This window comes from Rhipicephalus microplus, chromosome 1, assembly GCF_043290135.1.
Source record: "Rhipicephalus microplus isolate Deutch F79 chromosome 1, USDA_Rmic, whole genome shotgun sequence".
Classification (NCBI taxonomy): domain Eukaryota; kingdom Metazoa; phylum Arthropoda; class Arachnida; order Ixodida; family Ixodidae; genus Rhipicephalus; species Rhipicephalus microplus.
Genome location: NC_134700.1, coordinates 170918509 through 170932092, shown reverse-complemented (window position 1 = coordinate 170932092; position 13584 = coordinate 170918509). Strand labels below are relative to the sequence as shown.

The following is a 13584-nucleotide window of genomic DNA, read 5'->3' as shown; positions in this document are numbered from 1 at the left end:
TGTCACCCCCCCCACACACTTTTTTTTTAATGTGTGTCATTGAGAACTGGAGTAGTGGTCCCAGAGGTAATATACCCTACTGTTTTAAAAACTACGACAAATTTAATTAGTAATAAACTACAATGTTGCAACAACTATATGATGATGATTAATGGGAAGAAGGCAAGCTTAAAGACACCTGTGTGTCCCATTTTACATACTTTTTATGTTGCTTTATGCGGATGTCTTTTAGTACATCTTAGCAAAGTAAGAATTATGAATTCAACCGCGAAGCAACAGTTTCGTTGTCCAATAAGCCATACGGGCCACATCTAATTGCAGCGGGAAACCTTAATATCTAGTGTAGCTGTCCAAGTTATTGAGTGATGGTGGTTTCCATTTGCTTGCCAGTTGCCATATATGTATAGCCATTATCGCTGTTTTTTTACAGGATTCATTCGTGGCAAACTTGCTACGTATCATCCAGCACATGAGGCCGAAGAAGGCAGGAGCCACATCTAAAGAAGGTTTTGAGGATAAGCCGAAGACCGAGCTAGATATGAAGCGTGAACGATTTCCATTTTTAGCCCTTCCAAATGACCCCAACGTCAACGTAAGTTTGACTCCCCATAGCTGTCTTCAGTGAGCACAAAGATGGGTGACACATTTACAATGCCTCTTTCAGAAATTGCTCGAAGAAGATGTCAAAGTGGCATCGGATGCCTTCGCACAGCTTGAGGCGTTGGCTCCAGCTGCCAGGTATGTTCATACTATGATGCAGATTAAAGCATACTGCAAATTTTGTCAATGCTAAAGTTTTGTTAGTGCTTCTTTTACTGGTCACAAGGCTTTAGCCAAAGCTCAGTCTCTTTCTTATATGTTCATTGCGGCCATCTATCAAACTTGTAGCTGTACTAATGTTGTCAGTTATATTTACTTATTCACAAAAACTGTGATCCCGTTAAGGGATTCTCGCAAGATGGGGATATAGCTTTATGGAATGACTAGCAGGGCAAACAAATAAAGTATAATAAAGTATAATAAATAACATGTAGGTACTGGTACAAAGATAATACAATTATCATGAAATAAAAACACACCTAAAGTGTAACTGTAGCAGCACATCAAGTGCAATGGTAATAGAAGAAAAAGAAAAACAAGGGATACCATGTAGGGCATCAAAAAGTTTGTGGATGGTTGCAACGCAGCATTGTGGGACAGTTGTTTCCATTCAGTTATTCTTGGTGCTACTCTGAGCAATAAATTGCAGGTATGATAAAACAGACAGTTGAGAGCACAGGCACAATGTTGTTCATTATTCAACGCATGTCATTTTCAATTACCATTAAATATTTACTCATGTGTGACATGGATGCCTGGTTGTTCTGAGCAGGGTTCATTTGGTACCTTTAGTGCATTTGTAGTGATCCTCTACAATTGCCCCTCTCGAGTTCATTGGCTAAAGGGGCCATTTGTTGCTCTTGCAACCTTGTACAGGTGGAGAGAACCTGATTCGTCGATTTGCGTGGAAATCTGAGCACAACTTAGCTTTCCCTGACTCATCGTACGGTCTTTTCAGTGAGACTTTGTTGCTAGGAGGATCTTAACATCCAGTTTTCATCCCAACGATAAATAAAAAAAACATGGTCTTGGCATGCTTACAGAGCAACTTACTGAATTTTGTTTTGCTTTGTACACATTTCAGAAAAAAGGATGCTGATAATGAGAAGCGCAGCCAAGATCATGAACGAACAAGCGAGAAGTCAAGTAGGTAAGCCAGTTCAAGCACTTCTGAATTTATAGTCAAATGTCTATACAAAAAAACTATTCACATAACAAATGGTTCCTTACCGCCTATAAAGCCTATAGTGCGAACATTATGTTGCATGACATATACAATAAAGTGGCTTTTGTTACAAAATATTTTGTCTCGGGCACATTAAGAAACTGTTCTATAAAGACACGCTTGTGGCAATTGAAATCCAAGATTTATCGTGCTTTCTCAACTCAAAGAATTGTCGAACTTTGATTGGTGCTGTGTATTGCGACTCAGTTTATGCCAGTTTTACAAAAGAGATATTTTGATGCGTTTTAGACTTTGCACCTGTTCGGGCAGTAAGGCAGCTTTCTGATTTTACAAGGCAGGTATCAGTGCTTTACGTGAACGTGGATTTGTGCAGGTTTTTCTGTTTTATCTGAGAACATGCTCATGGGGACAATTTTCATATTGCATATTTTCACTTCTATAAGAGTTCACATATATGTTGTTACGAGCCGCGTCGGTGGCCGCAGCAGACCCAGTAGGTGGCATGGAGCTGGGTGGTGGTCGTCATTTCGCAGGCCACGTGGACGTTCAAAACTCTCTAGAGCTGAGGCAGAGGGACAGGCATAAAGAAAAACTTAACAAGACGTTTATTTGCAACATGTTGGACAGTGACGTCCGAACGACGACTTTTCTCGCGACACTCTCCTGTTTTCTTCTGGCGGGCTGCTCCCCCTGCCTCGCCGTGCAGTTCCGTAGATATAAGCGGAATGTCTCTTCGTGGAACCAATTACTCATGGAGAGCACAACACAAGTGTCCGTTCACACACGTGGCAGATGCACGTGGCATACGCGCGGGGACTCGGAAGCGACCACGCAGGAGAAATTCACGGCAGTCCCTCCTGTAGCACACAACCGGCCTTCCGCACATTCCAGAGGGGCCCGCCCGTAGCCACTGCCCCGCAGGCAAAGCGCACAGCCGAGACAAACAGAGCCGGTGCAGGTGACAACCCACCCCCACACAGAATGTCCAAGATGACGGGAAGGCACGCTTGAGGCCATCCGGCCCAAGGACTTCGTTACTGCTTTGTAACAATGTATATCGTACTTGTTTTTTGCTCTTGCTACTTTCACATGAGATGGTTTGGGCTCCTGACATGTCACAATTTCACCACTAACGTAAGTGGTCCCGTATGCTAGCGTCCTTAATTTTTCTTATTCATTGTTTGGTATATTGTTAGTTTTGCGCAGCTAAAATGCCAAACAAGACCAGAGCCGTTGTGATCATCTTCTGATGGCAATGCCTATCTAACTTGCACAGGTCTCGAAGACATAAATCACGGTCCCGGTCTCGAAGTCCAGTTGCACGATCATCAAGACACAAGTCACGTTCCCGCTCCAAGAGCCCATACTCGAAACGATTTTCAAGGCACAGATCACGCAGTCGTAGCCGAGACCGGAACCGTGACCGCAACCGGGATCGCAGCAGGGACCGAAAGAGATCTCGGTCGAGGGAACGACACCACGGGTCTAGCCGCAAGGACAGGAGCGCCGTGCCGGTGTCTCCCGATCCCGTCGTAGGACAGGTTCGTAATGTTCATGTTCGGCTTTGCACATCAAGCAAAAAATGAGAAGTAATATAAGACTTTTGCTGCATCCTTTCTTATACCTACCATCATTCTGCGTTTATTTCCTGAAATGGACCAACGCAGTACCAACTTACCTAGTTCGTATCTGTTTTAAACATCGCCCGTCACTTCTCTCGGACTTCTTTTCCCATGTTTGTATGCACAAACTCGGGGAAAAAAGCACCAGAGATCAGTCTTGTTGAAACGGGTTTTCTTGTAGTGATTGTTTCATTAGTATAAACACCACATCTGGCTGATCCACTATGTTTTGCGGTGTTTTAATTCCATGCACAGCTGGAACTTTGTACATTTCTTTCTGTGCTATGCTTGGATGTTGTACTTGTCTTTTTCTGAGCATTTCTGAATGAGCACACACATGGCACAATCTGCCATAGAAAGGTGAAGCAGCACCGCGAAAGTTACTCAAACCCGAATTTCATGTTCCTGGGAATAGGCGGCGTTTGTGTTTTCTTCACTGTGAAAATCCACATCAGTAATCCCACATTGATGGAAAAGTTGCATCAGCTACGGGAATATATTGAGGTGGATTTGCACAAGGGCCACTTATTTCCAGGAACATGAAATCTGGGTTTGATTACCTTTCGTGGTGCTGTTTCACCTTTCTATGGCAGATTATGCTATGTGTGCATTCATTGAGAAATGTTGTTTCTTTCTTCCTTCCTTTGCTTATTAGTTTTCTTTTTGTCACAGAACTTCCAAAATGTACAGCAGCTGCGAGTTTCTCGGAATTCAACAGGCCACTACTGGATCACTTGTTACCATTAAATATGATGCACCTACCAGCCAATTATTTTAAATAATGACTGTTGATGATTCCACACTGTCATGATAGAGTTGTCAGGAGCATTACTTTTATGGGATTGATCACTCTTAGGCTACATTATTAGTTTCAGTAGTGATTCACCGTAATATGATGATATATTTTGTCACTTTATTTATTTATTAGTGAAAATAATTACGCTATTGGTTAGAAAAATGGCAGTATCGGGAGTTAAGCTCTCTCTGTGTCATGGTCGCCACTTCATGCCTATAGAACTGGTGTCCGACAATCTTGTAAGGTAAGATGAGGCTTTTCCTTCCTGTCCAACATTCTCAATCAGTGCAAATGGAACAGATTAATGGCTGGATGCATCAAGATTGTTTTGGCAAATGCTGTTTATTATTGGCTACTGTTGGCATAGTTTATGCCTTATTCCTCTGGAAAGAATGTGCATGCAAGATGTCACTGTTGTGTTTTTATGGAAGCATGCATATATGGGCAAATTGGTGATCAGTTATGTTGTCAAGCGCAGTGCAGAATTTTAAATGTGGATGAAATGAAGAGGGAAAACGTGCTTTTTACGCATTTGAAATATGGTGCTGTTTCGGACAATCTGTGCTTTTACAATTTACAAAAGTGTTTTTTCTGTTCTGTGCAAGTGCTTTCAAGATCAGCTTCTTGTTTTCTAAGACTCCTCGTTTCCCATGTGGTTTTTATGTATTGATTGTCAATTTGTACTTGTGATACGAGTGCTGTTTATTGTTCTTCAGATATACAATGGCAAAGTCACCAACATCATGCAGTTTGGATGCTTTGTTCAACTAGAAGGGCTGCCTAAACGATGGGAAGGTCTCGTTCACATATCACAGGTACGTATTCTAATTATTATGTCAGTAATAATGTATTACTGTTGGCTTCTATTTATTCTACCTTGATGAGAACAATGAAAGCGGTCTAATTATGTGATGGTAAAATTTAACTAGAGGCAATCTGACAGAGCTTATTTGGAATCATGTTATGCTTCTCCACTAGCAGTGCATGGCGGTCGTTAAGTGGTGTTTATGTTAGGTTGTTGTAAATGTGCTTTTGGTCTTTAGTTCAGCATCACATGGCAGTGCCTGAACATTTAAAAAATATATAGGGAAAAAAAAGTTGAACATTAGGGTTCGGTAAGTACTGTAACAACTAATTGTGAACTGCTGTTTTTGCATAAGATTTTCTAGTCAATAAAAAAAAAAACGAAAGGCAAGGTATTTTCGACTGGAGAAAAGATGCATTGAATGTGTTGACTCTAGAAGGGGCATTGTGTCGACAGACACTACCACCAGTAGACTAGCTGCTGCAGTCACGAGCATAGTTGCACACAAGCAAGATGACCTGTCAAGTTTCAGTTATCCAGCAAAGATAAGTATCTGGAGGTAAACTAAGTAACAAAGGCCTGGTCACACAGGAACATGTCACTGCTGGCTGAAACCATTTGTTGAATCAAATTGACCATAAAGCCTAATTAAGTGGGGTTGACATGGAAGTCAGCCATAGTAGTTGTTCTCTCTTATGAAGTATGAGGTCTGTTAGAAAAGTATCCTAGCTTATTTTTATTTTATTTTTTGCGAGCACCTGATGGATTTGAAACAAGGACGCTTGCATCAGCCGATCTTGTACCTTGGTGCGCATTCATGAATTTTTCCCGCCTGCCAATAGAGTCAGTCGCTCAGACGCAGCGTTTGAGTGAGGTAGTGCACAGTGCTCTAGTCGGTTATTCATTCCAAGAAAAGTGATGGGAGCGACTGGAGCAGTGCTACTGCATCAAATTTTGGCAGAAACTGGGCGACAGCGAAGAGGAAACCATTGGGAATATTAAGATGGCTTTTGGTGACGACGATATGAGCCGCACACAGATTAAGGAGTGGTACAATTGGTTTAAAGATGATTGCACATCGGTGAAGAGCGAGCCACGCTCCAGTCGGCCATTAACATGCCAAAATGACCAGGCCATTGCCAAAGTGAATGCTGCGGTGATGCGGGACCCTCATGTGACTCTGGAAAATTGTGGAAGAGGCGGGCATCAGTACTTTCTCTGCACATGCCATTATGACCGAAGATTTGGCCATGAAGAGAGTTGCGGCGAAATTTGGGCCTAGACTGCTCACGGCGGAGTAAAAGCAACTTCATGTTGAAGTCTCATAGGACACGCTGGATTTCTCAAGCAGTGACCCTAACTTCATTAACACCATTATCACTGGTGACGAGTCTTGGGTGTACGAGTACGACCTGGAAACCAAATCACAGTGGAAGCACTCCACGTCACCAAGACCAAAGAAGGCCCGCCAAGTGTGCAGCAACGTCAGAGCAATGCTGAGGGCATTCTTTGACTCCCACGGTGTGGTACACCATGAGTACGCACCACAAGGTCAGACAATCACCAAAGAGTACTACAAGGATGTCCTCTGTTGCGTACGTGATGCTGTGCGGCACAAGAGACTTGAGTTGTGGTCAACAGGAAACTGGCGCATTCATCCTGTCAAGGCTCCTGCACATTCCTCAGACTTGGTTCACACTTTTTTGGCGAAAAGTCTGACATTTGTGGTTCATCAGGCTCCTTACTCTCCTGATATGGCCCCCTGCGGCTTCTGGCTGCTTCCCAAACTCAAGATGACTTTCATTGAAAGGAGAGCGATTTCAAACAAAGGAGGACATTATGGCTGCAATGACAGCTGAGATAAACTTAATTCCGACAGAGGTCTTCTCAGAATGGTTCCAATATTGGCAGCACCGCTGGGAGAAGTGTGTGGAGTACCAAGGGGAATACCTTGAGGGAGATCAGGCTTCCAACTCTCCAATTATGCCAGTTCTTTTCTTTCCACCGAAGCTCGGATACTTTTCTAACAGATTTAGTACGTATCAGATTTCAAATATCATCTGTGTCTCCACAGATGATAGTGCTCAGTGCATGTCTAGTTCCTTCATGCGAAGAAAATGAAGATCGACCCCAAACTCACATATGCTTGGGCAACTTCGAAAAATGAAAAAAAGGATCAGTCAGTCTATTCCTGGTTTCCACTGTGTTCGGTCACCTTTCTAGACTGCCTTGAAAGTCATAGAAATTCGACACCCACAACTGCACATCTCAGGCTGGTTACATCGTTCTGCTAACAATGTGTTTCATGTTCTTGTTTGTGTCTTGTTGTGCAGCTGAGAAGAGAAGGTCGTATCACCAATGTAGGAGACGTGGTCACCAGAGGGCAGCGTGTTAAGGTCAAAGTGCTGTCTTTCACTGGCCAGAAAACCAGTCTCTCCATGAAGGTATGTCTTTAGCGAACCATCGTTCCTTTTATCATTCCACGATTGATAACTTAGTGTAAACCTAATTGCGACCTAGTATAAATGAGAAACAGTGTAAACTTGCTGAGTAGTACTCAGTAGAAAGTGTTAATCACTGCATTTCACTGTATGCAGGACGTGGATCAAGACACTGGGGAGGATCTCAATCCAGTGCGACGAGCGGGTGACACAGATAACACCGAGTCGGCCCGCAACCCAGATCGACCTTGTTCATTGCCTCTTCTGACCCGCCCCGATGACGATGACGTTGATAATCGTCGGCGTGTCCAAAGGATCTCCTCACCCGAGAAGTGGGAAATCAAACAGGTCAGTAGGAAGACTGTGTCATCATGATGCACAGGGGGTCCTGAACCATCCCTCGTGCTTGTTCAAAAAACACCGCTGAAAGCACATGCTGCTATGAGCAACTCAGCCAAATCTTGCTGCCGAATCTTGCAGCAAAGTTCACTAGCAGACCGTGAAGTCATCTTTTTTTCAGGCCACTCCCTCTTCGTAAAGAGGCTCATACTCACGCGATTTGGAGGGCCATCATACAGTTCTTTCATCACAGAACAGATTGCTGCTATTAGTCGATAGCGGGCATAAACCAAGAGTGGTGTCTATACCAGATGTGCTTATTGCCATGGCGTTCCACTGCATGCTAGGCACCAGGCTATGTAGTCTGCCAAAGAAGAGAAGAGGTGCTTAAAGCATGGGGCAAATCCTTGTTACTACTCCACTGGTTCTTGAGGAATTTGAAAAGTTCTTGCGGCAATCGATTTGGGAGGCAGTGAACTCCATTACTGAGTTCAATTAGTGATTACGTGGGAAAGTGGTTCATGATCCCTTTCAGTGGTACAAAAATGCAATGCATAAGAAAAAAAAGAATGCTAAAGTTAATATTAAGTGGCTGCTTTTAACAAAATAATTTGTGTTCAGAAAGTGAAACAGCATGATAAAAAAAAAAAAAAACTAATTTATCGTCTGCCCAACTGATGGTGCAGATGCAATTTTTCATTTAGTTCATGTTTTTTTTGTCACTTTAAGTTTTGATGTGTGTAGTATCAGATTAAGGGATTATGTCATATTAGGTTTTTTTTTTATAATAAAACATACAATAATCACTTTCTAGAAGTATTTTTTTTGTGTTCTTTGTTCTGCTTAGCACCACATTGGCCTAAAGTGTGACTGAAGCTGCCGTTCTGCACCTAACTTGCCCATGCTGGTTTTCGAGATACTAATAGGAGAGATGCATCTCATAAAACATGAGCATGGGCATTCTAGCATAGCGACACTATATGCATAAAAATAATGCCTACTGATAAAGGGGTCCTGCAACATTTTTCTAAGTAGCCATGGAATGGATTCCCCGGAGAATTTTTTTATCAAAATTCGTCTAGTACTAAGCAGCCATGGAATGGATTCCCCAAAGGAGTTTGTTATCAAAATTATCGAAATTCGTCTAGTACGAACAGAGTAACAAAGATTTGTCGCAAGCTGCAATTGCATTTTCTCTTTTCTCGTCTTGGCAAAAGCGGGGCAAGCTTAACAGTCTGGGATGGCAAAGGGGAAGAAAATGTGTCACGCGTGCCTCGTGACCTTGTGCAATATTCATCTTTTTTTCTTTCTTCGAATGCGTGGCTTTTCATTGCGATCGCACGCGCATACGTAGTGTGCCATGCTCATATCAGCCAATGGCTGATACTTGGCCTGAGAGGTAGTGATCTTGAGCCTATAGCATCATTTGTTGAAAGAAGAAAATGCATTTTTCAGCTTTGAGGATTTATTGTGAATTTCAGGCCGCGTGCTACACTGTATTTGGTACGAGTGTTCTCGGAAGTCTTGGCTACTCCTAGGCAGCACTTTCTGACCATGCTCAAGAAGTGTAGCAGGGCTCCTTTAAGATGCTGTTATATCATTTTAACTCACTCGTCAAAAATTATAAGATGGACAACTAAAATGTCCTAAGTTAATGAACACAGAGAATCATGTAAATTGTGTTAATATTAGTGTATTGTAGAGCATATTTTTAAAATGTTTGGCTGTATACACGAAAACTAAAACAAAGAAGCTGATAGGAGATGTATTGTTGCCGAGAAAAAAAATGTATATTTCACTCCTTTGGTTGGGCATGTACAGCTTACAGTCCAGGAAAATCACTGTTCGAGAAAAGTCACTCAGCTTAGAGCTTTGTCCCTTTTTCAGATGCTGTCTGCAAATTGTATTGACAAATCTGAGCTCCCTGACTTTGACGAGACAACTGGCTTGTTGCCCAAAGAAGATGATGACGGTACGTGTGTTGTGGAATTCCACTCTATATCTCAACCTGTAGCGCTTGTTATTGTTCAGCCTTCAAATAATACTGTTAAACCTGCTTATAATGAACGTCCATATAAGGAATTCCTCGATATAACGAAGTTTTTCTATTTCCCGCAGTTGCTCCATAGAAGCACATGTATTTGCGACCTGTATGTAACAAAGTAACTGGGGGAGGCAACCTTGATATAACGAATTTTCCCCACGGACAATCTAGGAATTTTGCTCCGCATTTTGGCATTTTGCTGTGTATCGTCCGCGGCTGCCCTGCCGCCGCGGAAGCGCGAAGCGGCGGCGACGGATACGCGGCCCGCGTGAGGGGGGCAGGTGGGCCTGCACTCCACGAGCAGGCGTTGCCTCTCGTTTTCGCCGCCACGATCGCATGCGCTGATGTGCCCCCCCCCCCCTTACTTAAACAAAGAAATAAAACCTACTTTTTTCGTTGGCAGTGTCATGCTTTTAGTTAGCATCACATATGTGGTGCCGCGCTGCATATGAAGGGCGCTTTACCTAATACTAGTTTTCTGCGATGTCCGTGTCTGTCTCTGTGTTGTTCGCATTTCGTTTTCGATGCTGTGCGTGCGTGCATAGTTTCACTGCGGGCGCATGGTGTGTTCCCTGACGACGTTCAGCTTTGCTTTTTTTATTGCGATGGCAATTAAGTATATGGACAGTCTCGACTGTTTTTTTTTTTCTTCGCCTTCATTCACCATATATGTATACGTACCTATATATAAATATACATGACAACTCAAGAAAGAAAAATAAAAAATGCCGCCCGCGCTCGGCGCCCAGCTCATCACAATGTGCCGACGCGTGCTTATCTCCCACACCTACTTTGCCCGGCGAATTCGGGAGGGGGGGATTTTTAGATGCTTGTGCGTGCGCACTCATCCTTCGGTGTGGTGAATCGCGTGCCTTTGATTTTGACTGGAGTGATTGCGTTTGCCGAGCGCACAAGGATCACTTCGCTCTTTTCACACAGTGCCTTCACGTTGAAACTGCAGGGATACTCGCCGAGATAGCAAGCGCACCAGCGATCGCGACCACCCTTAAAATCCAAGTTCATTATTGCTACTCGAGCGATATCCCCCCCCCCCCCCCCGCATTGTTTCATGCTCGTTTAAGACAGGGGGTTTACTTTGTGTTTGAGCATTCGGCAGCAGTTCTAACAGGCGGGAGATGTTATGCACTTTCCAGTCGATAGGGATGGGCTGACTTATTTGACCTCTGCTTCAGCAGTGCTCGCGCGTTTTTACCCGCTCGGGAAAGTTATGATGCGCGAGCGCATGTTATCAATTTGGACTTGTTATGGAACATGACGGCGACAGCGAAAAACCCGCCGAGAGAGTCCATATAATTGGCAATAATAACGCAGTTTTTTACTGTAAAATAAGTGTTTTGAGTTAGCTCTGCCTTCAGTCCCCCTTTTGCTTAATTTGTGCGTTTATTTTTCGAATTTTCGTACCAAACCTACATATAACGAAATCCTCTTTATAACGAATTTTCTAGAAATTTATCAATTTCGTTATATCCAGGTTTAACTGTACAACCTATTGCTAACTTGTTCTTGCAGAGGAAGACTTGGAGATTGAATTGGTTGAAGAAGAACCACCTTTCCTGAGAGGTCATGGAAGGTCAAACCTGCAAGACCTGAGCCCTGTGAGGATTGTCAAGGTATGTAATCTCTGCCTTAAATGTACATGTTTTTTTTTTTTTTAAAGAAAACTTTGTTGTCCTTTATCTCATTTGTTGGCTGTGAAGATCAGTGATTTGCTTTGATGAGCTAGGGTTCATAGAAAATGCAAAAGCAAGTGTATGCTGGTCAAGTCTAGAATTGTCTATATATATATATGCCACTAGGTATTTATTGCAGTAGGAGTGGTATGAATGCTTGACTTTTTCAATTGATATTTGTAGAATTTTTGAATGCATGTTAGGTATACATTTTCGTTTTAGCACCTCTGCACCTCGTAGTAGCATCCTACTATACACATCTCCTTCATCACATTCTGCGGTACTCTGATGAGCAAAATCCATCACAGTAGTGCGATGTGTGCAGTGTAAAAAGCTGTGATAACGGGCAAGAGTATAGAAACAATAGAGAAAATGAAAAGTAAAACTTTAGAGTGGCATGTCAGGCAGTTATTAATTGTATTAGACCATTTTACAACAGTGGAGTGATTATAGCATTTATACCCTGCTTTCTTTTTTCTCATCTCTCTCTCTTTGGGCAGAACCCGGATGGTTCACTGGCTCAAGCAGCCATGATGCAGTCCGCACTTGCCAAAGAACGCCGGGAACAGAAACAGCAACAGAGAGAAGCAGAAATGGACTCCATTCCTGCAGGCCTAAATAAGCACTGGATTGATCCCATGCCTGACGGTTAGTATCACCTTTCCTCTAAAGAGCTATGTTTCTGTCATTGTAAGCAGACCAGTGAATGCAAGCAAGGGCTCGGCTTGTGGTATTGAGAGAAACATATCTGTGATGCTTTCTGCGAGGCATGTGAATCAGAGCTGTGTCATTCCTTTGTCGGGATCACCATAGGGTTGTAAGCTGGTTCGGTTATGTTTCTGAAGAATAAGTGCAGCTTGTAGAGCACAAAAATGGACGATATTTCTCTATTGCTTCAGTGCTGCTCACTGTAAGGTAGGCTCGTTGAGAGTAGTCTGGCTTATTCTTCACAACAGCGGATGGACGGACGCTGGCCGCCAATATGCGGGGCATTGGCCTGATGACCCAGGAGCTGCCAGAGTGGAAAAAGCATGTGACCGGTGGTGCCAAGGCTTCCTATGGCAAAAAAACACAGATGACCATATTGGAGCAGAGGCAGTCGCTCCCCATCTACAAGCTCAAGGACGAACTGGTCAAGGTCAGCATTGTTCGCTTGCCATTGATTTGCTTTGGGAACTAAGTAGTGTTCTTTGCAAAAAAAGCTTTCTGTAACGTACACAGAGCAATCGTTAGATTTGCAGGCCGTGCTTGCCTTAAACGAGTACCCCGCCCATAGTTTTCAATTGCGCTCTTTAATTGTAATGCATTAGCAACATCATTATGAGCGAAAAGTATGCAGAAAGCATGGGAGTCTCGTCTGTTCACTATGCTTGTTGAAATCAGTGAAGTTTGATTGCTTTATTAATGTCACAAACACAGAGTAAAGGAACACACAACGACAAGCGACAAGCACTCTGTGTTTGGGATATTGGCAGCCAAAGTATGTCATTAAGCAAGTACCAACTAGGCCAACAATCAGTCTTGATTGCTTGTATAGGTTTGTGTAGGGTTCGCGATTTTCTGTCACTGTCAACAAATTAAGGCCTCTTACCGCTGTCCGTGTGTTAGCAGCTGCTATTAATAAAGCAAATAAAGAAACAGGCATGGGAATATTCTACCAGTACTTCTTACGAAGCTGGCTGGGTTAGAATTGAAGCTATGTGCCTGAATGCACAGCGTATGCAGGTAATTTGTATACATTGTCACTATTTTTGTATGTACTGGTATTTTAAACTGTGCAAAGTATGGTGTCATCATGTCCTTGCACTTCACTGTCTCTCTTCTGAAAAACTGCGTGTGACCTACCACTTCTTTCTGCTCTCTAACATGGTCACTATGTGTTTTTTTTTTAATTCTTGTGCTGAAACATTTCTTTTCTCTTTTCTTCAATGCTTTGTTGCATCAGAGCAGATGCTTATGGCAGAAATGGATCGCTCACTTACGTGTGGCCATTGCTGGATACACATATTTATTTAGTGCTTGTTTTGCTGCTTACCGTTGTTTTGCTGCATATTTTCAAT

The 13584-nt window shown here is 42.9% G+C and overlaps 1 protein-coding gene across 1 annotated transcript in view; it reads left to right on the top strand.

The window, feature by feature from the left end:
- Positions 1–13584, top strand: part of pea (ATP-dependent RNA helicase pea) — a 35469-nt gene that overhangs the window by 1623 nt on the left and 20262 nt on the right. The window contains exons 3-13 of the mRNA XM_037429819.2: positions 431–592; positions 665–738; positions 1685–1750; positions 3063–3327; positions 4921–5019; positions 7343–7453; positions 7607–7798; positions 9677–9761; positions 11364–11464; positions 12025–12172; positions 12481–12662. Of these exons, the coding sequence (XP_037285716.2) occupies positions 431–592; positions 665–738; positions 1685–1750; positions 3063–3327; positions 4921–5019; positions 7343–7453; positions 7607–7798; positions 9677–9761; positions 11364–11464; positions 12025–12172; positions 12481–12662 (1485 nt within the window). The remainder of the gene's footprint in view (positions 1–430; positions 593–664; positions 739–1684; positions 1751–3062; positions 3328–4920; positions 5020–7342; positions 7454–7606; positions 7799–9676; positions 9762–11363; positions 11465–12024; positions 12173–12480; positions 12663–13584) is intronic.